We start from the raw sequence: 26,506 nt of genomic DNA, 5'->3' as shown, positions 1-26,506 counted from the left end.
TCCAGACACCCAGAGATGATCCGTCACGTGGAAAAGGGACTCCGAGATGAGAATTTATGCAAAAAAAACTATAAATTCAGGCTGATGGTATATGCACACTACTGCAAACATATACAGGCGCAAAAAAGGGTAGTACTACAATAAACAGAATGAATGACAGAAATCGTACGAAGGGCATAATGCGTGACAGAAAAACTACAAGTTGGCTTGGTGTGCTCCAGGGAAGCTCCAGCAGAGCTAGAGCATGATTGCATTAAGGTGGCTCAATGTTAAGTCATGAGTTGAACTGGTGGTCCTTCTCAACAACAAGAAAACAAAGTATGCACAGCCATACAGCAGTACTGCTGGAGCAAACACGAAGAAAAACTTAAGGAAATCAAATCTGAAGCCTCAACAGCGTCTTGTTAAAACCAGACTGTTCAGTTACCATCCACAAACCTGTCTGAAAGTTGGTGCTGCACATGAATGCGATAAGGCTAATCCAACTGATTAAGTACTTGCATGCGTGTGGAGGCCGGAAACAGATAGGCCCTTTACCAAGTTAAGATAACCAATAGATATGACACAACAAAACATTTACACATGTAATCAGGATTTCTTGTGTTACCTATATCAATCAACCATACAAGATTACACATCAGAACACAAAGGAATATAAGTTAACAGGTTGATACAAAAACAAATGTTAAGCAGCTCTGAAGGGCTGGAGAATCACATCTCGATGTCCTCCAAATCTGGCAGGGGAAATCGAAGTATAGCTGCTATTCCGGTCAACTGCGCTAATTCTGCTCAAACATATGGGGAAAATGCAATTTTAGAAACCAGGAAGAGTGAAGCAAAGGTAAATATAAACAAATTCCCTCTTGCTTAAAAAAAGTTGGCATAATGAAACACTCTCTTTAAAGAATTTCTAACAGTATCATTTTTCAATGTTTTCACTTATTGTGCAACTATGAACAAAGTGTATGCAGTATGAAACAATGATAGTATACTCACGTTCGCCGGAGACATGCATTGAAGAAAATATGTGCACGATACCACCAAATTTCTTGACCGATTCAACCAAATTCACGTACTTTTTCCTTGTAGCAATGTCAGTGTTCCTGTAAGTGGAAGCAAAAGGTTCAAAAGTTACCCTCAACTTCTATATACATCCAACAGCTTGGTATAAAACCTGTGGTTTTCTGTGAGTTGAATCAGCCATTGAGAGAAGGAACTAAACCAGAAGTCCAATAAGTCAGCAGAATAAAATAAGAAAGTTGCAGTAGGAGCTAACACTATACAGGAAAATTAGTTGCAACGTGCAACTGCTGAACTTTTGTTTCAACTTTCAGACTATTAGATGCATAATTGGAAAAACATGTAAATCATTATATAGATATTCAGCTTGAAGCAAGTCTTCAAATATGGAATATGGGACCTTGCTTGCTATGCCCAGACTAACAAAAAGGAACTATGGGACATCACGTGTTGTGCCTACGAATTTCTGTTGTGGGAAAATGTCTATTAGGAAATGCCCTAAATAGTAAATCCACCACCAGCTGAAAACTGTAGGGGAGATATCAACAGTATATATTTTATTATAGCAAAAATATACAGCTATATGAGAAATAATGATATATAATAAGTTTCATAAGCATGACTTACCGAAACAAACTGTCTGTCATTAGAAGAGTCTGGATCGCAAGACGGTCATTTGCAATCTCAACATGCTTAGGTCCATAACAAGCTCGGGCCGAGTCCTGAAATTGAGCAGCAAACAGATACCTAATTAAACATGCTTTAACTAAGAGAATCGGCAGCTACAAGACATAAACATATAAAATCAGAACCACAATTATTCTTCTGAAGTGAAATACAAGTGTATATATGTATAAATGGTCAACATGTTCCATATGATTGTATGTTTGAAAAAGCCAACTGTTACAAACTTTTTGTCTGAAGAGGATTACATTAGTAAGCATAGCGAAGAACTCCTTCAAAGCTTGTACCTGTAAATTAAAAAAAAAATACAAGACAAAAGCAATATGAGAAGTTGTCCTCACAATCTGTTCTGAATGTGCCTGGCATGTTGTAGTGAATCAAACTGTTTCATAAGGAATAATACATCTAAGTTAGTGTACTTACTGATAGCTTTCTAAATTATATATCTGACTCACCTCCTGTGCCGCTTTTGTATCTTTTATGAGTGACATCACACTAGGGCTATCCAAAACTTCCTTCAAGCTATGCCTTTAACAAACATAACCAATAAAACAGAACAAAAATTAACCCAAAATTAGGACTACCAAGAGAAAAAATGAACAACAAAATTAAGACTACCCAGAGAGCAAGGGGAAATCTACGATCTGATAAATATAAAAAATCAATCGCTCATTAAGCACATATAAATTTCCAGTAATAAATATCCAAGAAGCCAGAAGGTTAGATAAACCTAAATGCTATTCAGAAGATCAGAAGCACGACCTAAATTTGCAGGTGTTATGCTGTTCAGAATAAATGATAGCAAAAATAAATAGAAAAAAAGAGACAGCTAAAATAGTGGATAAATACACAGAATCAACAGAATTAAAAAAAAAGGACAACTCACTTGTAACCTGAGGGTGCATGTGCAAGAATAATGCGTGATTTGTTCTCAATTATTACTCTTAAGTCTCGTCGTGCAGCTTCAAGATGCATATAATCACGAAACTGATCCTGTTAAGATAAAAATAAAAAATAAACATATAGTTATTGACATTACATTCATGGAGATATGGACAGTTAGTTTGTGCAAGTTTCAATGCAACAGATCGGCTGATACGTAACTAGACATACTGAAGCTGCTTATAATAACAGCTAGGTGTTTTAAATTAGAAACAGGTATAAAGTGCAAGTAACATGAATCTAACCATATTCCAAAACCATGATAATTTGATAATATGACTGTCATGTAAGGGCGCACGTATAGGCACCGGCCACCAAGGGCATTCCCAGACTCAAGGTCTGGATCAACTAAGTCAATCAATTTAAGTGACTACGAGTCCAGATTGGAGATAGAAAGGTTTTGTCCCGTAGAAGGTTTTCCCTACTGTTTCCAAATCTGATTAGGAGTTTGATTCCAATTTTGTTAGAGTCTAGCTTGATCTCCAAGTTTGTAAGGGCTATTTATAGTCCCCCCTAGTCAATAATAAAGGAAGCAATCAAATACCCAAACCTATTTCCTCCTGCGCCCTGGGCACCCCGATTCCCTGCCACAGGGTGACGAGGATGGCAAGTCTTTCTCAAGCGCTCCAAGTGTGCCTTTGGGGAGGAATCAGTGACCTCGGCCATGTTATCTCCGGGCCATGGACAGATGGCCAGAAGGTGATGGCAATCAACGACTGGGCCACACCACGATCCATCCGTACAGTCCGCGGCTTCCTGGGGTTGGCAGGCTATTGCCGCAAGTTCATCCATAACTTTGGTGTCATTGTGGCGCCCCTCACGGCGTTGTTGAAGGACGGGTTCCCCTGGTTAGAGGAGGCTGACCGGGCGTTCCGTCAGTTGAAGACCTCGCTCAACACGACGCCCGTGCTGCAGCTCCCTGACTTCACCATCCCGTTTACCGCGGAGTGTGACGCCTCGGGCTCGGGGTTTGGCGCCATGCTGCACCAAGGCACGGGCCCTATCGCATACTTCAGTCTGCCAATCGCTCCTCGCCATGCGTCCCTGTCAGCCTACGAGCGGGCGCTCATTGGCCTGGTCCAGCCAGTTCGGCACTGGCAGCCGTACCTATGGGGACGCTCCTTCATCGTCAAGACGGACCACTACAGCCTCAAGTTCCTTCTCGACCAGCGCTTGGCGACCATACCCCATCATCATTGGGTTGGCAAGCTTCTGGGGTTCGACTTCACCGTGGAGTACAAGCCTGGCCACCTTAACACAGTGGCCGACGCTCTTTCTCGGCACGACTTCCCCGACGCCTTCGACCTCTTCGACGCTATTCGCCAAGCAGCCCACACGTCGCATTACGGGAGCAGTTGGAGGCCGGCAAGCTAGGGTCCCCTTGGGACCTCGTGGACGGCTTGGTCACCTTCGAGCGCCGCGCTTGTGTACCTCCGTCGTCTCCGTTGGTGGCGGATATTCTGCTAGCCGCTCACGACGAGGGCCATGAAGGCATTCAAAAATCGCTTCACCGGCTTCGCCGCGACTTCAACCTACAGGACTACATTCGCGTCGCAACAAGACGGAGCAGCTCCATCCGGCTGGCCCACTTCAGTCCTTGGTGGTGCCATCTTGTGTTTGGGAAGATATCTCCATGGACTTCATCGAAGGGCTGCCAAAGGTGTGTGGCTTCAATATCAGCATTTTGAAATTTAAACCCATTAACTTTGGTTAGGGGCCGTATCATGGCTTCATCTGGAAAAGAAATCATGAACCGTTTATGATCAGCCATCTGTTTAATCTTCCAACCTTTTTCCCCTTCAAATGAATTAACCATCTCTGTATCGATAATATCAATTGAAGCATCGCCTTTCTCAATCTTCATCAAGACCACACCTTCTTTCTTAGCGCTTTATTACACTTAGAAAGGGGGGTGTGCATATCCTGTAAAATTGTTGGCCATGAAAGCCATGACCACACACTCTCAAGCCTTTCTTGTAAGGGCATTTGTTTGACTTATGGCCTGAAGTTGTACAGTTGTAACAAAGTGGTGGTTTCTCACAAGATGGTACAAGATGGTCATCCATATTGCAATTGTAGCAAAGTTGTTTGTCAAAACCCATACCCATGTTACCTTTGAAAATGAATTTTCTCCTTTCCTCATGTAAAGTCCGCACTCTATATTGGGGTTTGGCATCCTCCTCAAATTCATATGAAGACCCTCATCTATATTTATAATTGACATCCTCTCTACAATATGTGTCATCCTCACGAAAACGCTCAAATCCATCAACCCCTTTCATGTGGAAAGGATTCTGCACTCTCTTGGACACAACAACTTGACTAAAGCGGCAACTAAATTTAGAATGGTGATTATCATCATCAAAGTAGTGTTGTTGGGATACATCATGCCGACCGTCATGTTGCAAAAATCTCTCTCTGGGGTCATAATCTTGTTGACGGCTCCAAGACCTCTCAACTCTAGTGTAATTATCATCATACCTTGGGTCACGTCTATTTGCCAGGTGTGACAAAGTTTCCACAAAGTTGGAGCCCACGGCATTGCGCGTCGATTCAGATTCATCTCTGAACCGCTTCTTCTCCTCCCCTACCTTGCAGCTGCTCCCTCTCCGCTGATCTGCACATAAGTTGGAGCCCACGACATTGCACATGTGCATATCAGCAGAGAGGGAGCAGCTGCAAGGTAGGGGAGGAGAAGAAACGGTTCAGAGATGAATCTGAATGGCCGCGCAATGTCGTGGGCTCCAACTTTGTGGATACTTCGTCACACCTGTCAGCGGAGAGGGAGCAGCTGCAAGGTAGGGGAGGAGATGAAGCGGTTCAGAGATGAATCTGAATGGCCGCGCAATGCCGTGGACTCCAACTTTATGGATACTTCGTCACACCTGTCAAATAGACATGACCTCGGGTATATGATGATAATTATACTAGAGATGGGAGGTCAAGGTCTTTGGAGCCGTCAACAAGATTATGACCCCAGAGAGAGATTTTTGCAACATGACGGTCGCCATGATGTATCCCAACAGCACTACTTTGATGATGATAATCACCATTCTAAATTTAGTTGCCGCTTTAGTCAAGATGTTGTGTCCAAGAGAGTGCAGAATCCTTTCCACATGAAAGGGGTTGATGGATTTGAGCGTTTTCGTGAGGATGACACATATTGTAGAGAGGATGTCAATTATAAATATAGAGTAGGGACTTCATATGAATTTGAGGAGGATGCCAAACCCCAATATAGAGCGCGAAGAGAAGAAAATTTATTTTGAAAGGTAACATGGATATGGGTTTTGACAAACAACTTTGCTACAATTGCAATATGGATGACCATCTTGTAGCATCTTCTGAGAAACCACCACTTTGTTACAACTGTAGAACTTCAGGTCATAAGTCAAACAAGTGCCCTCACAAAGAAGGCTTGAGAGTGTGGTCATGGCTCTCATGGCCAACAATTTTGTAGCATGCACATCCCCCTATGCAGTAAGTGTAATAAAGGGGCTAAGAAAGAAGGTGTGGTGTTGATGAAAATTGAGAAAGGTGATGCTTCAATTCATATTATCGATACAGAGATGTTAATTTATTTGAAGGGGGGAAATGTTGGAAGATTAAACAGATGGCTGATCATAAACGGTTCATGATTTCTTTTCCAGATGAAGCCATGATACGCCCCGTAACCAAAGTTGAGGGGTTTAAATTTCAAATTGCAGATATTGAAGGTTTCCCCTACCTATTTCCTCATGCGCCCTGGGCACCCCAATTCCCTGACACAGGGCTCGTAGGACCTCGACCCGCCTACTCAGGTCTTGTATGGATATGCAGGAAGGGGTGCTCCTAGGTGTGTGTAGGGAGGGAGTGTGTTTGTTCGCGAGAATGGATTCTTCGTCAAGTCAGGGGGGGTGTGGACACACTTGCGCGAATTCGGGTAACGGCTACAAGGGATAAAAATAAAGGAAACCGTACCCGAGCAAGGATGGACGTAAACTCGTAAGCTACCGAGGGTAGGGATAATAGTCCAGGTCTTATTGTTTAAAAAAAAAAAGCCGCCCCGCTCAATCCATAAGCACCTAAACAATGACACAGGAACACCACATTCGTAGGATTCGTTGGGGACTCCCCTACTGTTCCCCCATAAAAAAAATGCCAAATTAGAATTGTATGAATATTTAGCAAATTCTCCAGTTATCCTTATTGAAAAGGAACACCAGTGATTTTAAGCCATATGTGAACGACACTTTAAAGTTGATAACCTGTGAATATTTCCACAGGAACAAATACATCAAGTTTTGGGTGCTTCCATTACACATGGGATATAGCTACAGAACATATCAGTTGTGAGTGGTTACATATAAGCTTCGGAACCTTTTCAAAAAGAATGATTACTTTCCTTTTTGGTAGGTTATTACAATTAACAGACTGGTCCCTAATATACATATCAAGAATAACTTCAGAATTATTTTGACATCACATAATAGGTATAGTTATCAATCTGTAAAAATATTGTTTGAAGATGTTTTTACAAATTTATGCCAATTGTATGGAAGTATTCTGTAGTAAATTGTCCTCGCATTAGATATGTGATTGATTACCTTAGTAAAACCTGGGCTTGCAATCACAACACATTGGACTACTTCAAAATCAATATGCTTCAACAAAGCCTGCAGACAATTAATGTAATGCATCAATAAAAACATTCATTTATGAATGTTGTCAATTTACTTGCAACTTTTTATATATTCTTACTTGCAAAACATGCTCAAAGAACTTCTTGAGGGCCTGAAGAACAGAACCAAAAACCAGGAACTCAGTTGCAAATAGATAAGACAAAATAATTCTACATTATGTGAAAAGAGTCATCATACCGATTCGTAACCAGCAATGGCAGGTCCGTGTTTCCTAGGAATCGATGTTTCAATACGTGCCCTGGTTGCTGTTATGCTGTTTAGAACAGCCATGGCTAGTAGGTTGAATATAGAGGCAGCAACTACTCATGTAACTAAAGGACAGGAAAAACAATAACAAGAACATGCCATAATCCATATAATCAATTAATATTCCTATTTAGGGAAGTACAAACTAGACAAATATGGTGTGATTGTGTAACTACGCAAGTGTACAGGGGTTCATGAACATTTAAACGAAATATCAACTAAACTGAGGATGAAGTTCATGAAACTTCTGTTTGGTGTTATACCAACTGATATCGTAGTTGAAAATCACTACCATCACAGAAATTATCATTTCCAATTACATATTTTTGGTTTGTCTTCCTGGAAATACTACCAAACCAATCCCCCACCCACACACCCAAAAAAAAGGAAAAGAGAGCCGACACTGAGTAATGGCTACTTACACAACAGAAAGCTCATGAAAAGGGGTGTGCAATAATTATTAGCATGACTTGCATAGGATCTAATTATCTAAAGCAATTCAACAACAGAAAAAATAAGTTTTATGTTGCTCAGCATAAAACGTCCTTGCATACCTTCTCCCGATGAGGAATAAGTGGGCAAGTCCTTCTTGCATGAGAATAACTGCTAGATCAGCACTTGCGGTAGGGTCTAAAGAAGTTCAGATGCACCCAATTAAAACACTGTTTATTTATTCATGAAACAGTAACAACAAATCTGATAATGAAAAAGGCTGTATCATCTGTCGAAGATAAAATCTCACATACCACATGCTTGTTGGATGGTATCAAGTGCTAACCAGTCCCAATTTTCCTACATAGGTAGAAATAATGCTACTCGGAGTTATATCCCAAATTTAAATTGATTATAAGTTTAAGACAAGGCTACCCATAAACAACTGACACTAATATGGTAGTCCCAGAATTAAAAGGTACAGTAAGTTGATCAAATGTTAGGGCATACCTTTCGTAGAACGAAAGGTCTCTTCAGCTCGAGCTCTAAAGTATGAAACTGGCCAATTTTCACATGATCATTCTCGGTAATATTTTTGCCACGGACACGCAAGACATTTCCCTCCTTGTCATAATCTACAGACTATGCCAAGATAAAGGATATGTCAGTAATCAAACTAGATAAGTGGATTTTTTTGATAGGATTGAGAAGAGCAAGAAGCGAAGCCAAAATGAGCAATATAAGGATATATAGAATTCCGTGTCCATGGGCTGCTCAGCTGTAACAAATTTTGAGTTATTAAGCGCACATGCTAGATTAACTGTCCAATATAAAGCTCTGTGTTATTATTCCACAGCAGAGGCAGTAACATGCATATAAGAAGTACACGATTCTATCACAGCTCCAATTTTCAAGGTCATGGATTATTTGAGCCTTTTCAGTACACAGGTAGGCCCTGAAAAATCAGTAAAAACTATAAACTTCTGCAATATGTCAATCCCCTCCCGCTTTCCATTCGTGATGCAGTGAAGTAGGCTGTCTTGTCAAATGATAATGTTGCCTCAAGTCACATTTAAAACCCACAAAGGTTTACAGCTGGAATCACTGAAGAAACCTACTAGATGCAGATGGATAGATGATATCACCTCAACTACAATTTCTAACTTTAGCTTAACACGCTCCGCATCACGCCCTCCAGAAGCTGAATCTCTCAGAACTTTCCTGGAAACAAACAGAAGAAAATGATCACTTTTCAAGTATATTGTGACTTTCCAAGGTATACTCAGGGGCATAGCGTGGATTTAGCTATAAAGGGGGGCAAAGAGTGCTTCAAGAATAATCGAGACAGAGTCTTGAACAATCATAGCTATACTATCATGAAGGAGTAACTTGTCGCACGAGTGGCATACAATCCCCTAAACCCAAGCCAAGAGAGCTCGACCTTCTTTTTTCACCAAGCAAATCATGCCAGCCATACAGTAACCATAACCTAATTCCGCTTCAAGTAGCAATCATCAGTCGAGTTCAAATTAAGTGTACCAATCAGAAATGCTAAACTGGGGCGCCTAAAATCCATCACTGCACCCTGCGGGAGGGCTGAATTACTAATATAACGCACATGAACTGAACCGAAAAGGGGACTGACCGAACAGTGACGGCCTGGAGAGTATCCCCGACGGCGATGAGATTATACGCGTGCCACAGGTCGTCCTCCTCCTCCGGCAAAAACTGACACACCACAAGGGATCGAGCTAATCAGCAACCACGACCGCAGAACCCCAACGCGGGGGACGGGGATTGTTAGCCCAGACAGAGCCACCGGATTGATCAAACAGAGCGCAACTGGACGGTGGGGGAAGATGACTTATTACCTTGGCGGAGCCGGGGCCGTTGCGGGCGAAGTTTCGGTGGACGAGCTTCATCGTCGCGGCCGCCGCCGGAATCTAGAAAGGATCAAAGGTTTCTCGCGATTTTGCTCTCGAGAACGGCGGCGAGCGGGGATATTTTTCGCGGTGGCGAGGGGAGTCCTTTTATTTCTGGGGATTCCTTATACACCGCTTGGCGGCTTGGGCCGGGCGTCGTACTGGCGGGCCAAGGAAGATGCGGCCCGTAAATCCAAAAGCCCACACGGTGCAGCGCCCGGTCACCAAACGATTCACATTGCATTTGCGACTTGAGCAAGATGGACAGGATCAATGATCAGATCGTCTGTTCTAAAAAAAATGATCAGATCGTCTTAGCTAAAACAAAAGAAAATGATCAGGTCGTCATCAGAGATGACAGAGAGAGCGAGATCGATAAAGAGAGTAGTACGTAAATTAACCAGGGAGAGAATCGAGGTGTTCCGTTCAGCTCAGCTCTGGCTGTCGTATTCGTAGGCCGGGACAAACTTCTCCCCCCATCGACCCCCCACGTCTGTCCAAACAATACGCCAATCAGTCAAGCAAGTGACAGCCGACTGCAGGACCGAGCTGCTGAGCTACCTACTACTACTAGTCCAATGTACTGTACTTGCAAGCTCTCCTTCACATCTCGAGAAGCAGCTAGCTAGCTTGCCAACAACAACAATGGCGCCGGCGGACCGCAGCAGCCTGGAGCTGGCGGCCGCGGGGGCCGGCCCGGAGCCCGACGACGACGGCCGGGGCCCTCGTACGGGGAACCTATGGACGTGCGTGGCGCACGTCATCACGGGGGTGATCGGGGTGGGCGTGCTGGCGCTGTCCTGGAGCGTGGCGCAGCTGGGCTGGGTGGCCGGCCCAATCGCCATGCTCTGCTTCGCCGCCGTCACCTACGTCTCCGCGCTCCTCCTCTCCCACTGCTACAGGTCCCCCGCCGGCGCCGGCGCCGATGACGAAGAAGACCACAAGGAGGCGGCGCAGAGGAACTACACCTACATGGACGCCGTCGGGGCACATCTTGGAAACAAGAAGCAGTACACCTGGGTCTGCGGCTTCCTGCAGTACCTCAACCTCTACGGCACCGCCGTCGCCTACACCATCACCACGGCCACATGCCTCAGGTACGTCAGGAAAGCTAGCTCTAGCTTATTGTTCGGTTGATTCTTTCATCGATTTGATCCAGTGATTCGGTCTCGATCGTTGCATCCAGCGCGATCAAGAAGGCGAATTGTTACCATGGCCGAGGCCGCGGCGCCCCCTGCGGCTCCGATGGAGGAGAGCTGCATCTGTTCATGCTGCTCTTCGGAGCGGCGCAGGTGGTTCTGTCCTTCATACCGAACTTCCACAGCATGGCCTGGCTCTCCTTCGTCGCCGCCGCCATGTCCTTCACCTACGCCTCCATCGGCATCGGCCTCGGCCTCTCTAAAACCATAGGTAATACTCCTTCCGTCCCGAATTAACTGACGTAGATTTGTATCACATGAGTTAATTTGGGACGGAGGGAGTACTACACGGTACGGTCTGCTACATGATTCGTCCCCATCCAGATGGCCTGAAAGTGGACATTGCTGAAATTTTCGGTCAGGTAATGGGACGATCAGAGGCAGCATTGCCGGCGTCCCAATGTCCACCCCCGCGGAGAAAGTCTGGAGAATTGCACAAGCGATCGGCGACATCGCGTTCTCCTACCCGTACACCATAGTCCTCCTGGAGATACAGGACACGCTGCGACCAACACCACCGGAAGGCGAGACGATGAGGAAAGGGAACGCCATCGCCGTGGGCATCGTCACCTTCTTCTACCTCTCCGTCGGGTGCTTGGGGTACGCGGCCTTCGGCGACGCTGTGCCGGGCAACCTGCTCACCGGATTCGGCTTCTACGAGCCCTTCTGGCTCGTCGACTTCGCCAACGCCTGCATCATCATCCACCTCCTCGGTGGCTACCAGGTACGTATATCAAGTTCTCAACACTGAATTCCTGCTCCGATTTGAATGTTTTGATCTCATCTTTGCCTAAAATTTGGCCCTTTGGGACACGCAGATGTTCAGCCAGCAGATATTCACGTTCGCCGACAGACGCTTCGCGGCGAGGTTCCCTGACAATGCATTCGTGAACAAGGTATACTACCTGAGGATCGTGCCAGGGCTGCCGGCGTACGGGCTGAACCTGCAGCGGGTGTGCTTCAGGACGGCGTACGTGGCGAGCACGACGGGGCTTGCAGTGGTGTTCCCTTACTTCAACGAGGTGCTGGGCTTGCTGGGCGCGCTCATCTTCTGGCCGCTCGTCATCTACCTCCCCGTCAAGATGTACTGCGTGCAGAAGGGGGTCAGGGCTTGGACGCCCTTGTGGGTTGTGTTGCAGGCGTTCAGCGGCGTGTGTTTTGCCGTAGGCACGTTCGCGTTTGTTGGGTCCTTGGAGGGTGTTATCAGAAAGAGGCTAGCAGGTTAGCTAGACCCAAAGTTTGACAGTACTGGTAGTTGCAGACAAAGAGTTTCTATACAGTACACACTTGCTTGGTTGTGCTCCTCGGTGTTTGGCGTGTTGCCGCTCAAAAACAGAAACTACAACCATATACAAAAGCTGACACAATACGCATACGTTTTTCGCACTATCCTAGCTTCTTCCTGACGATGCCTTCCACGGACCCAACAAACGCGAAAGTCCCAACGGCGAAGCACACGCCACTGAAGGCCTGCAGCACGGCCCATTTCGTCGTCCAGGCGGCGATCCGGCGCTGCACGCAGTACATCTCCACGGGGAGGTAGATGACGAGCGGCCAGAAGATGAGCGCGCCCAGCAAGCCCAGCACCTCGTTGAAGTAAGGGAACACCACTGCAAGCCCCGTCGTGCTCGCCACGTACGCCGTCCTGAAGCACACCCGCTGCAGGTTCAGCCCGTACGCCGGCAGCCCTGGGATGACTCTGATGGCGTAGACTCTGTTCACGAACGCGCTGTCTGGGAACCTTGATGCCAGCCACTTGTCCGCGAACGTGAATATCTGCTGGCTGTACATCTGCAACAAATGCCAAGATCAGATAAACGGTTTCTTTCAGAAGAGATTCAGAGAGCAAATTCTTCATTTGAGTTTGATTGTTTTACCTGGTAGCCGCCGAGGATGTGGAGAACGATGCAGGCGTTGGCGAAGTCGATGAGCCAGAAGGGCTCGTAGAAGCCGAACCCCGTGAGGAGGTTGCCCGGCGCCGAGTCCCCGAAGGCGGCGTAGCCGAAGCAGCCGACGCAGAGGTAGAAGAAGGTGGTGACGAGCACTGCCACGACATTCCCCTTGCGCATCGTCTCGCCTTCCCGCTCCAGCGCCGGCGAAGACCGGAGCGTGTCCTGGATCTCCAGGAGCACCATGGTGTACGGGTACGCGAACGCGATGTCGCCCACGGCCTGCGCCACGCGCCACACCTTCTGCGCCGGCGTCGGCATGGGCGCGCCCGCCAGGCTGCCCCTGACCACGCCGTCGCCGACGGTCTTGGCCAGGCCCAGGCCGAGCCCGATGGAGGCGTAGAAGAAGGACATGGCCGCCGCCACGGAGGAGAGCCACGCCATGCTGTGGAAGTCCGGGATGAAGGAGAGCAGCAGCTGCGCCGCGCCGAAGAGCAGCATGAACAGGTGCTGCTCTGCTTCGCCCGAGCCGCACGCCGCGGCGCGGCCGTGGGCATGGTAGCAATTCGCCTTCTTGATCGCGCCGAGGCAGGTGGCAGTGGTGATTGTGTAGGCGATGCCGATGCCGTAGAGGTAGACGTACTGGAGGAAGCCGCAGAGGTACGTGTGCTTGGGGCCCAGGTGGGATCTCACGGCGTCCATGTAGGTGTAGTTCCGGCGGCGCGTCTTCTCCGAGTCCGGCGGGGAGTCCGGGCCGGGCGCCGGGGACCTGTAGCAGTGGGACATGAGGAGCGCGGATACGTAGGTGACGGCGGCGAAGCAGAGCATGGCGGCCGGGCCGGCAACCCAGCCCAGCTGCGCCACGCTCCACGACAGCGCCAGCACGCCGGCGCCGATCACGCCCGTGATTATGTGCGCCACGCACGTCCATAGGTTCCCTGCAGCTCGGCCAATTGATGTCAATCAAGGAGAAGAAATCAAGGGAGACGCCTGATTTGAGCGCCGGCCGGGTGTTATGTTGTGTTTGTTGTTTACCTGTGCGGCGGGGGTGGCCATCGTCGTCGAGGTCGGAGGCGGCGACGCCGAGGGGCGCCGGCGGCGGCGCCATTGTTGATTGACCAGAGGCTTCCGGGGATCGGGGACTTCAGAGTTGACCCATGTGCCAGAACAGTCAGAGAGTCAGGGCTCCTGGAGTGCTGCTGGCACTATTTGGATACAATCAACCCGGGAAGACCAGGACCCCGCCTTGGTTTAAGCACGAGACGCCATTGATCTGATCCGGTTTACTCCTAGCCGCCTTGTTAGCGATTGCTGTTAGGGTTGTTGGAGTACTTAACTCAAAATCATGTGCACACATCACATCGTAGAGATCTCAGTGATCACAAGTTGCCAAAATTGCCAGCAGCTTTATAGGAGAAACGGATGACAGTCGCCGTTGCTTTGCCCTACGAGGCGGGATCAGTTGTATCAAGATACAGGGGCGGAGCTAGTCAGGCTCTCCTTGGTGCACGTGAACCAGGGTCAAGGAAGAAAATTAGCAGTGTGTAAGTGTTGTAGTTACATAGTGAACCAGGTTATATTAGAAAAGGTGCACCATGCATCCATTTTGCTGTGTAGATGTTAATGTTGTGCACCTGGATTATTTTCCTCTAGCTCCGCCCCTGTCAAGATATTGTCGCTTTTATCAACGTGCGGGTCGCTTTCGCAGCTGATTCATGAATCACACATCACATATATATTGCCTAAAGCGCGCTAATTAAACACTCGATCTTTCTCGCGTCATCAGCAACTTAATTTCTCGAACGATTGATTTGCATTTGCGTCCTGTCGACTGAAATTAACGAAACGGGCGTTGAGACATGCAGAAAGCCCAGCGTTTCGTCTTTCAACTTGCGTGCTACTTGCCTTCCGGCAGTCTCGCAAGAGGAAAACAAAACAGAAAGGGATGAAATCGTGTTCCGGACGTGATGGTTATCGCTAGATGAGTCATGTGATTGCAGCCTCAAGTCATTTTCAATCATTTCTGCTTTGTCTTCTACTTCTACCATAAAGATAATCTCTTTTGTTGCGAGAAATAAAGACAATTTTATCTCCTCAAAAACAAATATATATCTAAACAGGCCATCTATATCAATGCAAATATATTTTTTTTCGTAACCACACATTATGAGTTTAATTTGCGAGTTCAAGATTTTTTTGCATATTTTTATTTAACACACATCTAACTTTAGATCAACAGGGGGCCAAAAGAAAAAACTGGCTCCCTTTTCAGTTGTGAAAACTTTCGACATTCCAACAGAAAATAGAACTATCAAGCCAGATAAACTAACATCATGCATCGATTCCAAGTTTGACATCAAGAAGTGATTAACACAACCAAGTTGAGACGTCAAAGATAATAATCAAGTACTCCTATGAGTTAAATATGGCATCCTCAACAGTTTACCATGCATGCAAGTATAGCCTAATCACTACAAAACTTTCGATCGACCTCCCAACAGAAAATAAAACTATCGAGGCCAAATAAATTAACATCATCTCAACTCTGGCAGGCTACCACTACATAACGTATAACTAAACACTATATATAGTATCATGCATGCACAAGCTTAATCACCTCCAGTTAATTACCCTGTCGCCGGAACAGCATCAGGATCGACGGCATCGGTCCCTGTGGTCGGAGCAGTCGTGGCCGGAATCTGCGGCCTGGGCACCAAGCTGATCCCTTTAAAATAAGCGTAATTCCTGCACGCCTGCTCGAGCTCCTCGCACGAGTGCAACTCGGCCAGCTTCACGAGCATCTCCACGTTGTCTTCCCCGAGGAACTCGCACAGCCTCCCCGCGCACATGAGCTTCATCCTCTTCATCAGGCAGTAGTCCGCGGCGGCGAAAAGGTCCATGGTGAACTCGAACGCCTTCTTCCTCAGCCACGCCGACGCCTTGGGACCCGCCGACGCCTCGTCGGGGAGCTCGTCGTGGTAGATGTAGTACAAAACCCCGGCGAACGCGGCCGGGGTGATGGCGTCGTCGTCGTCGGTGTCGGCGTTGATCTCCACGGTGTTCGATCTCGACTCGCTCCCATGGCCGTAGAGCAGGCTCTCGAACCACGGCGACTGCGCCGCCACCACCATCCGGTGTGCCTCGAAGACCTCGCCCCCGAGGTCAAACCTTGTAAAAAAAGATGGGATTAAAATCCTAATTGCATCTCACGATATTCAACGATATCTAATCCGACTCTCATAGGGAGCATATACAAAATACAATGAGGAAAATAGATTTGAAGTACAAGACAAGTTGTTGTAGGTTTAAACCTGACGTCAAAAGGCGCTTTGCCCGTGGCGAGGAACCTCATGAAATTCGCCGCGTGGCACGACGGCGGAGCCTCAGGGAGACCATGGCGATTAAAAAGGCGGCGGCTTTTCAGACTCCTCCGTCGGTCCTTGTGAACAGTCACGATGCACCGAACAGTGATCGAGTCATCTCCATGAACAGCGCCGAGCGCCGCGGCCTCAAGCTGGTTCCGGCCGATAAACCGTCGGATTCCCCAGCTATTACACAAGGTATCATACTTGCAGGCCCTGTCGGAGCGGCGCGTGTAGACGGGGTCCCCGTCGGCGTTGAGGAGCGCGAAGGAGAACTCGGCGCGCACGGCGCGGAGCTGCGGCTTGTAGAGCGTCTGCGCGTAGAAGGCGACCCAGGCGGCGTCGGCGGTGCAGTAGCCGTCCGGGTAGAAGCGCACGTACCAGCGGCGGCCGTCGACGTCGAAGCACTGGGACAGGACCGACTTGCCGATCCCCATGCCCCGGGTCCGGCTGTACTCGCTGATCGTGAACTCGTGGATCGAGGTGACTTTCTCGATCTGGCTCACGGAGGCTGTCGTCGCGGCGGCGGCGGCGGCGTCGGCTGGCACCGACTGGCCGGCGCCCATGGTCGATCGATCTGGGTTTTAGGGCTTGCTGTGGTTTAGAGATTGGTGTTTCTTTTATGGGAAGGTATCTGGAAAATATATGGATTTTCGTTTCTAGGAGAGTTAATTACGGGATACGGTTGGGCTCGGGGTATCTGTGTTTTAGCGGGCTTCATCGGGTCGGGCCGAAAAGAACTCAGCAGTTCCGATATTTTTTTTGCGCGAGTTCCAAAGGGATACAGATTGCGCGTCTAGTACTGTACTTGGATTCTAACTTTTTTTTGTTACTGTAAAGAACTTGTTCGTCCCTAGTGCTGTCAAAAGAACTCAGCAGTCACGAATTTTTTTTTTGCGCGAATTCCAAGGCAAGCATATGTCAGTACCTGTCGCTAAGGTCAGATTAGCGAAAGATGTCCTGCAGATCCGGCCCATATCTAAACTCTTGTCGGCACTGAGGCCTAGGCCCGACCCACCACCAGCACAGCCATGCTTTCCTATAGCTGCAGTGGAGAGATTAGCGAAAGATGGCCTCCAGATGCGGCCCATATCTAAACTCTTGTCGGCACTCAAAAAAAAAAAAAACTGTTGCCATCTCTCTCCTGTAGTGCAGCTAGGCTACCGATCGTTCTTCGGCCAGCTTGTCTCGCGCATACGGAAACGGTCATTCCCAAGCGACAATCCATAACCGTTTGCTGGGTCTCTTCCTCGCAAACATCCCCGAAGGATTCTGCGCTCCAAAAAGCTCCATTGTCTCGACCACCACACCAATGCCTGCGTACGTACAGCCACAACAAGAATGTGTAATTTAAAGGGGCAACCCATTTTATAAAGCCCATGCACGAACACGTGCTATACTGCACCAGATCATCAGCCATGGGAAGCTTCAAGCTCTCCATGCTTGTTTCCCTTCTCCCCTTCCTCCTCTTCGCACTAGCTGATGCCGGCACCGGGGAGGAGCTAAGCACGTACATCGTCCACGTGCAGCACCAGGACGAGAACCACGTGTTCGGCACGGCCGACGACCGGAAGACATGGTACAAGTCCTTCCTCCCGGAGGACGGCCATGGCCGTCTCCTCCACGCATACCACCACGTCGCTAGCGGCTTCGCGGCGCGGCTGACCCGCCGTGAGCTCGACGCGATCACCGCCATGCCCGGCTTCGTGGCCGCGGTCCCCAACGTGTTCTACAAGGTGCAGACAACGCACACGCCGCGGTTCCTCGGGCTGGACACGCCGTTGGGCGGGAGGAACGTCACGGTGGGCTCCGGCGATGGCGTCATCATCGGCGTGCTCGACACCGGCGTCTTCCCTAACCATCCTTCCTTCAGCGGCGCAGGGATGCCTCCCCCGCCGGCCAAGTGGAAGGGCCGATGCGACTTCAACGGCTCCGCCTGCAACAATAAGCTCATCGGTGCCCAGAGTTTCATCAGCGCCGACCCATCTCCCCGTGCACCACCCACCGACGAGGTAGGGCACGGGACGCACACTACGAGCACAACGGCAGGAGCTGTGGTTCCGGGCGCTCAGGTGCTTGACCAGGGCAGCGGCAACGCGTCAGGGATGGCTCCCCGCGCACACGTCGCCATGTACAAGGTTTGCGCCGGTGAAGGATGCGCAAGCGTGGACATCCTCGCCGGCATCGACGCCGCCGTGTCTGACGGCTGCGACGTCATATCCATGTCGCTTGGCGGGCCGCCGTTTCCGTTCTTCCAAGATAGCATTGCCATTGGCACGTTCGCCGCCGCAGAGAAGGGGATCTTCGTCAGCATGGCTGCCGGCAACTCCGGCCCGATCCCCACCTCGTTGTCGAACGAGGCGCCATGGATGCTCACCGTGGCCGCCAGCACCATGGACCGTTTGATCCTCGCCCAGGTGATCCTCGGGAACGGCTCCTCCTTCGACGGCGAGTCGGTGTTCCAGCCGAACTCCACGGCGGTTGTCGCGCTGGCCTACGCTGGCGCGAGCTCGACACCCGGTGCACAGTTCTGCGGCAACGGCTCGCTAGACGGCTTTGACGTCAAGGGCAAGATTGTGCTCTGCGTACGCGGCGGTGGTGTTGGGAGGGTCGACAAGGGAGCTGAGGTGCTAAGAGCCGGAGGTGCCGGCATGATCATGACCAACCAGCTCCTCGACGGCTACAGCACGCTCGCCGACGCACACGTGCTCCCGGCGTCGCACGTCAGCTACACAGCCGGGGCGGAGATCATGACCTACATCAACTCCACGACAAACCCAACGGCACAGATCGCCTTCAAAGGCACGGTGCTCGGCACGTCGCCGGCGCCGGCAATCACTTCATTCTCTTCTCGTGGGCCTAGCACCCAAAACCCAGGAATCTTGAAGCCCGACATCACTGGCCCCGGCGTGAGTGTGCTCGCCGCCTGGCCATCCCAAGTCGGTCCACCGAGGTTCGACCTCAGGCCCACCTACAACATCATCTCCGGCACGTCCATGTCCACGCCGCACCTCGCGGGCATAGCCGCGCTGATCAAGAGCAAGCACCCGGACTGGTCGCCAGCGGCGATCAAGTCCGCCATCATGACCACCGCCGATGTCAACGACCGCTCCGGCACACCGATACTCAACGAGCAGCACCAGACCGCCGACCTCTTCGCCGTCGGAGCCGGCCACGTCAACCCAGAGAAGGCCATGGACCCCGGCCTCATCTACGACATTGCGCCCGCTGAATACATCGGCTACCTCTGCGGCATGTACACGGACAAGGAGGTCTCGGTGATCGCGCGCAGCCCCGTGAACTGCTCCGCCGTCCCGAATATCTCGCAAAGCCAGCTGAACTACCCGTCCATCGCGGTCACGTTCCCGGCGAACCGCAGCGAGCTGGCTCCGGTGGTTGTCAAGCGCACGGCGAAGCTCGTCGGAGAGTCGCCGGCGGAGTACCAGGCCGTGATCGAGGTGCCGGCGGGCAGCTCGGTGAACGTCACCGTTACCCCTAGCGTGCTTTGGTTCAGCGAGGCGAGCCCGACGCAGAATTTCCTCGTGCTCGTGTTTTCGTGGGCGACGGAGGCCAGCCCCGCGCCGGTGCAGGCCTCGATCCGTTGGGTGTCGGACAAGCACACCGTCAGGAGCCCCATCTCGATTAGCTACACCCCGCGCTAGATTAGCTCCGAGAGATCGAGTTGCCTCTCGGTCTACTTGGCTGGTTCTACGCCTTACATCGACACGTTTGAGTAACTGAGTTCGAATAAAAATGTAACGTGCTATGTTTTGAGTTAGCTAGCTTGTTACTCCTTCCGATCCTCTAAAACAACGACAAAAATTTAGGATCAGAGGTAGTAATTTGTAAGAAAAGGGTAATCTTTGAGGTTCTGACTACTGACTTTTCCAGCTGCTTGTTTGTTGAATGTTCCATGATCTGTTAGATGCGATGCGATGAGGATTATTTATTTCCAAACAGGAGATTCTAAGCTAGGAAAATAGCTTGTTCTGTTAATTAACAGAAAACCATGAAAATCGATGATAGCGCATTGTCAATCAAGGTCGTCTTATAATCAAGTTAGCCGGTAAATCTACGACGCACTTATTAATTACGCTTCGTGGAGCCACATCGTCTCGTACGATCTCCAGCGACGCCCGCATGCCGCATATGGCTTTGTGAGCTACCACCGCTAACTTCACCTTTGTGTGCTAGGCTAGCCTGATCATATATATTTTTGGTCCAAAACGATATAAACGTGACATGCATGGAAGGGAAAGAATCAAAGATGCCGCACGAGGCGCTGAACAGCCGAAATTCATGCATGCTAGTCCACTAATCGTGTTACCAGAAAAAAAAGATACACACACACGCAGTGCAGGCACATTGATTCGAATCATGCCTTTTAACAACATAATACATATTCACGTAATAAAAGTACTACTCCTAGATGATGCAGAAACACGCTGATCACGAGCTAAACTAAACTAAACTATGCTCACAGATACCAACTTAGTAGGACACACACAGCCACAGCGTGATCGATCACGGTCAGCAGCCGCCGCACCCGCCGCCGCCGCCACCACAGCCACCTCCTCCGCCGCCGCCACATCCCCCGCCGCCGGCGTGACTATGCCCACCGCCTCCACAGCCACCGCCGTGCGCGTGAGAGTGAGCGTGGCCGCCGCCTCCGTACGAAGCTGCAGCCCTGGAGCTGATCATGGCGGCCATCGCCAGGCTCATGTCAGGCCCCGGCAGTGGTGTTGCGGGTACCGCCGGAACCTTGGGCTTGGCCGCCGTAGTAGTAGTAGTGCTAGTGCTGCGGGTGCCGGACACTTGGCCGCCGCAGTAGTACGGGACGCTGCCGCTGCTTTTGGTTGTCGCCTTGATCTTCTTCTTCTTGGCTTCCTTGGCGCACCCGAAGACGGCCATGGCAGCCGCCGCGACCACCGCGAGAACCACGAAGACCACGGTCAATGCGGGGTAACTTCCCAGCCCGTGGACTCCGGCCTGGGCGACCGAAGGAGGACCCATCCTCACCATTGTTGCTTAGTTAATTAATCGCTCGATCGATCTCGATCTCCTGAGGAATTAATCCGCAGGCCGGATAGATTACGAGGCTTGCAAAGAGCGCGATCTCGACGAGTTTCCTTATTGATCTGTCTTCCGCACGCAACAGGACAGAACTCACACGATCGAACCGAATCCTCTGTTTGTGTGTATTTCTAGGCGTGTGTTTGGATCTGGAGTCCGGATAGGTAACAAACGACATTCCAAATTTCCAGATAATTGTTCGGACAAGAACTCCTCGTCCAGTTCTTTTAGGAGGCACGTACTCGTAAATCAAGTCGGATTCCCCTGTTTCCCCTTTGTGAAATAAAATTTTCCCTGATTTCGTGACACGTGTTCTCGCCGGAGCTAGACGCCAAGAGTGAGTAGCGTGGCACCGATGGACCAGCATCGGAGTTGGAACTGAATGCGTTAGTGTAGCAACCTCGCTCTCGCACCGGCCACAGGCCCACAGGCATACATAATGCATGATTTGACTTCCTACATTTGATCACACATTACGTCCGTCTCGTCAGTTGTTTTCGTGGCAGCATGATACTCCGTCCTTGCCATCGTCGACTCTAGTACATCTCTGCCGGCACGAAGTTACAGAATATTGTGTTTGTTAGTACAAAGAAAACTGAAACGATCGGGGCACTTCCATTCCAAATCATGATAAGTACTTCAAAATACAGCCACGCGCGCAGCGAAACCAAGCAGATGTACAAACATGCAGATCGGACGCGACTGTACATCAATGGAGCACTAAAATAGTAAAACAGTAAGTAAAATATCCACAATTCTCAAAAGTCCAACAACGTATGCCTAACCACTTCCGGACAACAGCCGGCCACCGGCCGGCGACCACGCAACGACAATAAACAAGATCACGCACACACCACCGTCAACCGCCGCAGCCACCGCCGCACCCGCCCCCACACCCGCCGCCGCACCCGCCACCACACCCTCCTCCACCGCTAAGCGCAGACCCGACGATGACGCCCGTGGCCAGCCCGGCCGCGCCGCCGAGCGCGAGCCCGGCGCCGGCGCCCATCCCGCCGCGCCCCTGCTTCCCGCCGTTGGGCGGCGGCGGCGGGTACGCGTAGCCGGGCTGCTGCGCCGGGTAGCCGTAGGCCCCTGCGGGAGGCGGCGGGGGGTACCCTTGCCCGTAGTAGTACACGTCGTTGTTGCTCCGGCGCGGCTTCTTCGCTCCTTTGGCGCACCCGAAGGCGGCCACGGCTGCCACGGCCACCGTGGCCACGAGCGCCAACAACACGAGCGCGCCGGGGCTTGCTAATCCGAGGTCGTGGACGACCAAGGCGGCCGGGTGGGCGCTCATGGCCCCCAGCCGCACCATTCTGCTTGCTCCGAGGAAGAAGAAGAAGAGCAGCTCGAGAACACGATGCGGGAGAAGGAAACTAAGCTGCGGGGAAGAGCTTGGAGGAAAGGTGGGGGGAGATAACGGAGAACCGATCTCTTGAAGGCTCGCCAAGTCAAAGTCTTCGGTACGATAAACTTATATGGTACTCCAGCAGTTCAGGCCTACTACAACAACTTGCGAGAAATTACAAACCGGCGACTGTTCGACCCCCCGGCCCCGGAGGAATTTTCCGGGTATCTTGTCCTTTCGCACGACGCAGCTACGGAGACGAGAAGAATTCAGGCGGAGAAGGAAAACAACTCGCAATTGGTGAAACTAGCTATTGCTGGATAACGACTCTTCCTCGCTTACAAAAATCGTATGCTTCGTTCCTTTTGGAGATCCTCCTGAGTTCGAGAGTTGCTATACTAGTTCTAAAAATGCTAAAAAATGTTCCCCTGGTTTCGTGCCGTGTACGACGGTCCATGGATTGCTATTGGCCTTTGGCGAACTGTAAATCCAGTTATTGTTTGTATTGTTATTATTATCCCTGCATGGGTGCATCCGAGGGCATATATATCTTTTTGTTTTTCTGGATAAAGACAAGACGGCATGGCATATAACTTTGCAAAACTTAGTCCTAAAGCAAGGCAGCGCCGTAGCTAGATGCTGATGCCTGATACTGCCTCTACCGCGTATATCATCAATAGATTTGTTGGTGAGCAGGAGCATGCGTGCGTGCTTTCTAGCTACCCATGGATTCCGTTTTCCACCATCATTGCTGAATGCATGCCGATTTAGAGGTTGTGGTCGACGTTGTCGGTACTCCGGAAAAAGTTTGGATGGTGATGGGAGATATTTTTGGCATGTACAGGAAGGCCTAATTAGCGCCTGAATTTGATAGGTCGCCGCTGGTCCTAATTATGGGTGCCACGGCCTTGCTTACTCTAGTTTAAGCTGTCGGTCGTTGCACTACTACATGCTCCATGGTGAAATTTAGGCATGCTCGATCAGTTGTATCATGGCTTATTATAGACTGTGAATAGCAGGAAAAGAAATATAAAATCGATTATCTGTATTTTTTTGTTACGGATAATATAAAGATGAAAAGTCAACTCCGACTCATTCGTGTTTTTTTTTGGACCACATGCGCGTCGACACGCTCAAGACCCATCAGGGGTCCTAATAATAAACAGGCTAGATCTAGAACTGAAGTTACATGTGTGTGAAGAGCTGAAGATACGACTTAATTACCCGTAGTAATACAAGAATTCTTACGTGCTCTGTCCAACAAAGAATGTCTTAATTTTGATTAAATTTGAATACATCTATATACTATGTCATATATAAATACATTCGGAAGGTAGAGGAAGAGCTGAGCTGAGCTGAGCTCCTCCCGACTGCACCACAGGCCACTCCGGCCGTGGCGGCCACCCCATCCTGCTGCCCCCTCCGTCCACTGGTCCTTCTCCTGCCATGGCTCGCCACCGCTCACAATCCATTGGCTCGTCTAGTTCCGTTGGCTCATTGTGTGCTTCATCTCCGAGATCTGCTGGTCGCTCCTCCGTTAGGTCTGCCGGTCCGCCGACTGCCTCGCCCCGTAAGCTCTCCTTGGGACCCTCGCGGACCGTGGACTCCTGCTGCTCTCCCCGCTCGTCAACGCCTTCTCCCTTTGTCCAGCAGGTCGAGGAGCGCCCCCGCCTTCTTTCTGTCGTGGTCGGCTCCATCCCGTCCCAGCCTTCTCCACTCCCGGCCGAGAACGGCAACTCGTGGGCACTAGTGGTTTCGAGGCACAGCCGGAGAAGAAGCGCCTCAACGCTTCTGGACCGGTGCCCCACGCCGCCCATGCCGCCGCCTGGTGCTCCGCGCCGCACTCCCCACGACCGCGAGGCTTTCTTAAGGCGCTTCCGCGGCCGCTGCTTCCGCTGCCTTAGCAAGGACCAGCGCCGCGCCCACTGCCGAGACCCTCCGCGCTGCATCGACTGCTGGGCGTGGGGCCATCTGGCGACTGACTCGGGGCGCTGTAAGGGAAGCTCCTCTGCCTCCAACCGTCACCTGCCTGCTCGCCAACGCCTCCGCTTCCCAGCCCTGCCCCCGACCGCCGCCATGCTGAGCCGCGTCATCCCCAAGCCTGCGCTGCATCGCCCGGGCTCCACCCACTCCATCGTCATGGCTTCCCACGCCATCGAGCAGGAGGTGTTTTCGCTGCGGAGTCGGGGCGTCCTTGTCAAGGCTGTCACTCCGCTGCATGCCGCCAGCCCGATCCTCGTCGGCAAGGAGATGGAGCGGGTCCTGGACGTCCCGACGCACGCGTTGCGCATCACCAAGCAACATCCCGAGGACTTCTTCATCCACTTCGACAACCCGTTCCACCGCGACCGCGCCGTCTCTCTCGGGCGCATCGACATCGACGGCACCACCTTCCTCCTGCAACCATGGCGTGAATCCGACCACGGCACCCTTCAGACCTACCCCCCGCATGTGCGCCTCTGCATTGAGAAGTTGCCTCTGCAGCTCTGGTCCGTCGAGGGAATTCAGTCGGTACTCGGCACGCACGTCATCATCGACCGCTTGGACAGCCGCACCTTTGCCAGGGACACCACCAAGCTCTTCAGTTGTTGGGTGTGGTGCTAGAGCTTGGATCGCATTCCCAGCGCCCACACCTTCACCGTTTTCCCTGACGGCGCCGGCCGCGTTGAGGAGATGCATGGCTACTCCCCTCCACGTCGTGAGGTCGCCCCTGCTCCTGAAGGTAATCATTTCAATGCTCTGATCCATATCGATCTGGTGGAGGATTGGACTGTTGTCAGCGCCCGCATGCCTTCCAGCACGGAGGCTGCGCCGCTGCCCGCCGTCCAGCCCTACTGTTACTTCGGTGTGCGGGACGGGGAGGAGACTCGCTCGGGTGCTCGGCGTCGTCTGCCTGACCCTTGCCGCATCGCGCCGCCCCTTGTCCGCCGGGACGATGCCGGCGACGACAACGACCGCGGTCAGCATCGCGACCCCGCCCCGACGCGCGGCCTCGTCGGCAAGTCCGTCATCCCGGCTCCCACTGGCCTGGGAGGCTCACGCCGCCGCAGCCGCTCCCCGGTCAGCCATCGTCGCCGCGACAACGCCGACTCCGCGCCATTGGCCCCGCTCGCTTCCTGCGAGGCCCTGCCACCGCCGCCTCCGCTTCCAGCGCACGCCCCCCTGCCACAACGTCTGTGTTCGATGGAATTTTGTTCATTTGAAGTATAAGCCATATGTACGTACGTGTATGGTACTGGTTGAGAAGCAGCATACATGCATGCTCTCAGTTTTTTCATGCGTACTTGCATGGAGGTATCAGCTAGCTAAGGATCATTTGATTAGTGTGTTCTTACACGTATTGATTGATCTGTATCGTAGTATTAATCACTTCAATCAAACTAAAAAAAAAAGAAGGGCAGAGCTGCATGTGCATGCTGTACGTATAAACGTATGTACGCGTAACCTGGAGAAGTTGATGTACTCGTATACGGCCGGACGACTAGTATTTTTTCTAAATATTCAGTTAAGGCCATTCCAAGACTCCTTTTCGCCATGCATAAACTACGTACCCGTCATATTTGTATACGTACATGCAGTGATATGATGCGTACTGTTGCTCATCTATCACGACGGCCGACGGCTAGCTATCCATCAATCCAACGAGAAAAAGATATATACATGTACCAGCCGGGAGAGCAGATAAGAGGCCATCCGGAGATTATTCAGCT

General features: G+C 50.7%; 6 protein-coding genes across 7 annotated transcripts; 2 read left to right on the top strand and 4 right to left on the bottom strand.

The window, feature by feature from the left end:
* Positions 1-477: 477 nt before the first annotated feature.
* Positions 478-10,039, bottom strand: LOC100821881 (protein PELOTA 1). 2 transcript variants are annotated; one of them, XM_003580688.4, is made up of 15 exons: positions 9,878-10,039; positions 9,652-9,734; positions 9,152-9,227; positions 8,517-8,648; positions 8,321-8,366; positions 8,129-8,204; positions 7,506-7,581; positions 7,387-7,419; positions 7,233-7,301; positions 2,591-2,697; positions 2,160-2,232; positions 1,953-1,991; positions 1,648-1,742; positions 997-1,103; positions 478-785 (listed from the first exon to the last, which is right to left on the bottom strand). In XM_003580688.4, exons 1-15 carry the CDS (start codon positions 9,926-9,928, stop codon positions 712-714), a joined length of 1,137 nt encoding a protein of 378 aa, XP_003580736.1. In that variant the 5' UTR covers positions 9,929-10,039; the 3' UTR covers positions 478-711. The 2 variants fall into 2 exon arrangements, with proteins under 2 accessions (XP_003580736.1, XP_010240551.1); XM_010242249.3 differs by having other exon boundaries at positions 7,506-7,566.
* Positions 10,040-10,479: 440 nt separating this feature from the next.
* LOC100821568 (probable amino acid permease 7) lies at positions 10,480-12,494 on the top strand. The gene is made up of 4 exons (XM_003580687.3): positions 10,480-11,025; positions 11,115-11,338; positions 11,490-11,851; positions 11,946-12,494. Exons 1-4 carry the CDS (start codon positions 10,574-10,576, stop codon positions 12,351-12,353), a joined length of 1,446 nt encoding a protein of 481 aa, XP_003580735.1. The 5' UTR covers positions 10,480-10,573; the 3' UTR covers positions 12,354-12,494.
* Positions 12,380-14,621, bottom strand: LOC100845350 (probable amino acid permease 7). The gene is made up of 3 exons (XM_003579375.4): positions 14,052-14,621; positions 13,005-13,954; positions 12,380-12,918 (listed from the first exon to the last, which is right to left on the bottom strand). Exons 1-3 carry the CDS (start codon positions 14,122-14,124, stop codon positions 12,514-12,516), a joined length of 1,428 nt encoding a protein of 475 aa, XP_003579423.2. The 5' UTR covers positions 14,125-14,621; the 3' UTR covers positions 12,380-12,513.
* An 819-nt stretch (positions 14,622-15,440) lies between these two features.
* LOC104581453 (BTB/POZ and MATH domain-containing protein 2) lies at positions 15,441-16,950 on the bottom strand. The gene is made up of 2 exons (XM_010229022.2): positions 16,328-16,950; positions 15,441-16,184 (listed from the first exon to the last, which is right to left on the bottom strand). The coding sequence occupies exons 1-2, from the start codon at positions 16,942-16,944 to the stop codon at positions 15,644-15,646; spliced, it is 1,158 nt and encodes a 385-aa protein (XP_010227324.1). The 5' UTR covers positions 16,945-16,950; the 3' UTR covers positions 15,441-15,643.
* An 846-nt stretch (positions 16,951-17,796) lies between these two features.
* Positions 17,797-20,250, top strand: LOC100845041 (subtilisin-like protease SBT1.7). Its single transcript, XM_003579374.2, has one exon. The coding sequence runs from the start codon at positions 17,797-17,799 to the stop codon at positions 20,038-20,040; it is 2,244 nt and encodes a 747-aa protein (XP_003579422.1). The 3' UTR covers positions 20,041-20,250.
* A 1,793-nt stretch (positions 20,251-22,043) lies between these two features.
* On the bottom strand, positions 22,044-23,112 carry LOC100844517 (acanthoscurrin-1). The gene has a single exon (XM_010242248.3). The coding sequence runs from the start codon at positions 22,761-22,763 to the stop codon at positions 22,311-22,313; it is 453 nt and encodes a 150-aa protein (XP_010240550.1). The 5' UTR covers positions 22,764-23,112; the 3' UTR covers positions 22,044-22,310.
* Positions 23,113-26,506: the final 3,394 nt, after the last annotated feature.

The sequence above is a fragment of the Brachypodium distachyon genome, chromosome 5 (assembly GCF_000005505.3).
Source record: "Brachypodium distachyon strain Bd21 chromosome 5, Brachypodium_distachyon_v3.0, whole genome shotgun sequence".
In the NCBI taxonomy this organism is placed as follows: Eukaryota; Viridiplantae; Streptophyta; class Magnoliopsida; order Poales; family Poaceae; genus Brachypodium; species Brachypodium distachyon.
Note: the sequence above shows the minus strand (reverse complement) of the source record. Positions and strands in the feature narration are given on the sequence as shown.